Here is a 2,674-nt window from a genome sequence, read left to right on the forward strand (position 1 = left end):
ATGTAATTGGTTCTCTTACAACGGAAGAAATATGCATCTCGGTATTTGAAGAGGAAGTCGCTGAACCAGGGTTGTATCTTGTTCCTGCGTCCTGCTTAGGAATGACGTTCATTCCGTGGTATTGATGCGTCTGTGCAGCTTGAGGAGTGTCGTGTCGTCGTGGATCGTATCCTTTATTTTGTTGCACTTGCGTCTGAGAAGCAGCTTGGTACGAATGTGGAACGGAAGCTGCCGATGCGACCATTGCTCTTTGGTATGAGTCGTATTGCGAACCTGTGAGCGGAGTGTGTGAATCGCGCTGTTGTCGCGGTTGATCATACATCGACTGGCTTTGATGTCGCGGTTGTTGTCGCGGTTGGTCATACGTTGACTGGCTTTGTTGTCGCGGTTGGTCATACACCGACTGGCTTTGTTGTCGCGGTTGATCATACACCGACTGGCTTTGTTGTCGAGGTTGGTCATACATTGACTGGCTTTGTTGTCGCGGTTGATCATACATTGACTGGCTTTGTTGTTGCGGTTGATCATACACATTAGAATTACTAGCTGCAGTAGATTTCTTGACTTGCACTGGTATATTATTCATTCTATCCGCTTTAGCCTTTCGTGGATCGGCTACGGTATAGGTAATAGTACCGTCTGCGTTTTCCTGCATCGACAATACGACCAATTCTCCTGTAGCGTTTGTGGTCGATTGGCCCTTTGGCCCAGTGGTTGGGTGTTGATAGGGCTGCCTTGGACTTTGAGCACTGTTGGAACTTAATGCTCGTACTTGTGGTTCTTGATAGGGTTGTCTTAGGACTTGAGCACTGTTAACATTTGGTGTTCGCACTTCTTGCCGTTGCACTTGTTGTGGTTGATAGGGTTGTCTCGGGATTTGAGCACTGTTAGCACTTGGTGCTCGCACCTCAGTTCGTTGTACTTGTGGTTGTTGGTTCACCAATCTTCCAGAATCACGGGGTGCTTGCGGAGGAGCTCTAACTCGATCAGAATACGTGTCTGGAATTGCTACACCTGACCCAGCGTTGCTGCTGACTGGTTGATGAGCGTTCTGGTAATGCGTTGTGGGTTCTGGTCGTACTCTTACACGATCTGCTGTGTGATCAACGTATCTAGGCTGCGCTCGGGTTACTTCAGGTTGTTGAATTCTTCGTACTCGCATTTCAGTCGGTGTGGCAGAGTCGGGTATGGTATATTGAATGGGGTACGGTCGACTGTCAGCATGTCTCGATGGTAGAGGGGCTGGTTCATGTCGAGTATGACCCATATCTGATAAGATTTTCCCGAGTCGTCGGGCTTGAGTTCCTTCATTTCTAATTGGACGAGTTTGATATCTGTCATTTCGTGGAGGATAAGGCTCGCCTTGTGATCGACCGTATGGGTCACCAGTATTTCTGGCTGCGACAGGTTGCTGTGGTGCATGAACACGGTCTCTTGGTTGGGTAATTGGATCTCTTTGTCTTTCGGGACGCCACGGTGGGTCGGGATTTGTGTTTACAGTTCTCCTGTTGTCAGTGAGTCTCTCCAAAGGCGTGAAGCCTGGGGATTGTGGAGACAGGGGCTTAAACATATTTCTCGGTCGAAAAGGAATTCTCGCATTATTTTGATGTGTCACAGGTCTTGGAGCTTCTTCCTTGTATCGACGAGCCTCGGCTTTTGCTGGTGGGGAAGGAATTACGGAACCCGTTCTTTGGTATCCTTGCACTCGTCCGGCATCACTTGACCTAGTACGCTGTGGTACAGGCGCTTGATTCCTTCGCTTCTGAGCAACTAATATTCCATGAGAATCCAATCGCACGATATCACCGTGTGGCGAAAACTGATTACTGACTCTTAAATTCATTGACGATGGATGAGACGCGAGAGAGTGAACTTCCTGACGCTCTGATTTTGTGGTCTGATTCGCCGAAGAGTTACCTTTTCCTGAATTTGACACTTCCGCCATAAAAACCAGTCGTAAACGAAGTGGGTCCTCACCGCCAGCTCTGAGCGGTTGAATGTTCTCCGTACGTCCATCTCCGCCAATGGTTCTCCCGCCATTTTCAAGAATATGTTTTTGGACGTCTGTAAGTTGCCCGTTCAATGTTCCATCATGGCCGACAGACGTGTATGAAGATCCTGGATATCCTTGCGAAATCTGACGCTGTGTTGTTACATCGAAACAGGTCAGACCTGAAAAGAAAAGAGAGGAATAGGTGAAATGGGTCATAGTGGCAGCGCCAGCCTTCCGAGACTGGGTACAAATTAGGGACAGACTGGCTTAATGGGGATAGATTAAAAATGTGGCAGCTCTGTGGAAGCGTATAGGCAAGAGCCTCCAACTGAGCCTCTGAAAGAGTTCTCCCAAAGATATTTGTGAAAAAAGGTATTGATAAATTGGTGCCTTCATACAAATATTTTGGGGTAAAAACATACAAAAATTATAGAGCAATATAAAAATACCACTGTTAAAATAGTGCTCAATACATCAATTGTAGAGCGATATAGAAATACCACTGTTAAAATAGTGCTCAATACATCAATTGTAGAGTGATATAGAAATACCACTGTTAAAATAGTGCTCAATACATCAATTGAAGAGTGATATAGATATACCACTGTTAAAATAGTGCCCAATACATCAATTGTAGAGAGATATAGAAATACCACTGTTAAAATTGTGCCCAATACATCA

At 46.0% G+C, this 2,674-nt stretch overlaps 1 protein-coding gene across 1 annotated transcript; it reads right to left on the minus strand.

Moving 5' to 3' along the window:
- Window positions 1–19: 19 nt before the first annotated feature.
- On the minus strand, window positions 20–2,209 carry LOTGIDRAFT_176424 (hypothetical protein; the record flags this gene model as incomplete). Its single annotated transcript, XM_009048798.1, has 1 exon — window positions 20–2,209. A coding segment is annotated over one exon (2,190 nt), but the record flags the coding sequence as incomplete, so codon positions are not given.
- Window positions 2,210–2,674: the final 465 nt, after the last annotated feature.

The sequence above is a fragment of the Lottia gigantea genome (assembly GCF_000327385.1).
Source record: "Lottia gigantea unplaced genomic scaffold LOTGIsca_1280, whole genome shotgun sequence".
NCBI classification, from domain to species: Eukaryota; Metazoa; Mollusca; class Gastropoda; family Lottiidae; genus Lottia; species Lottia gigantea.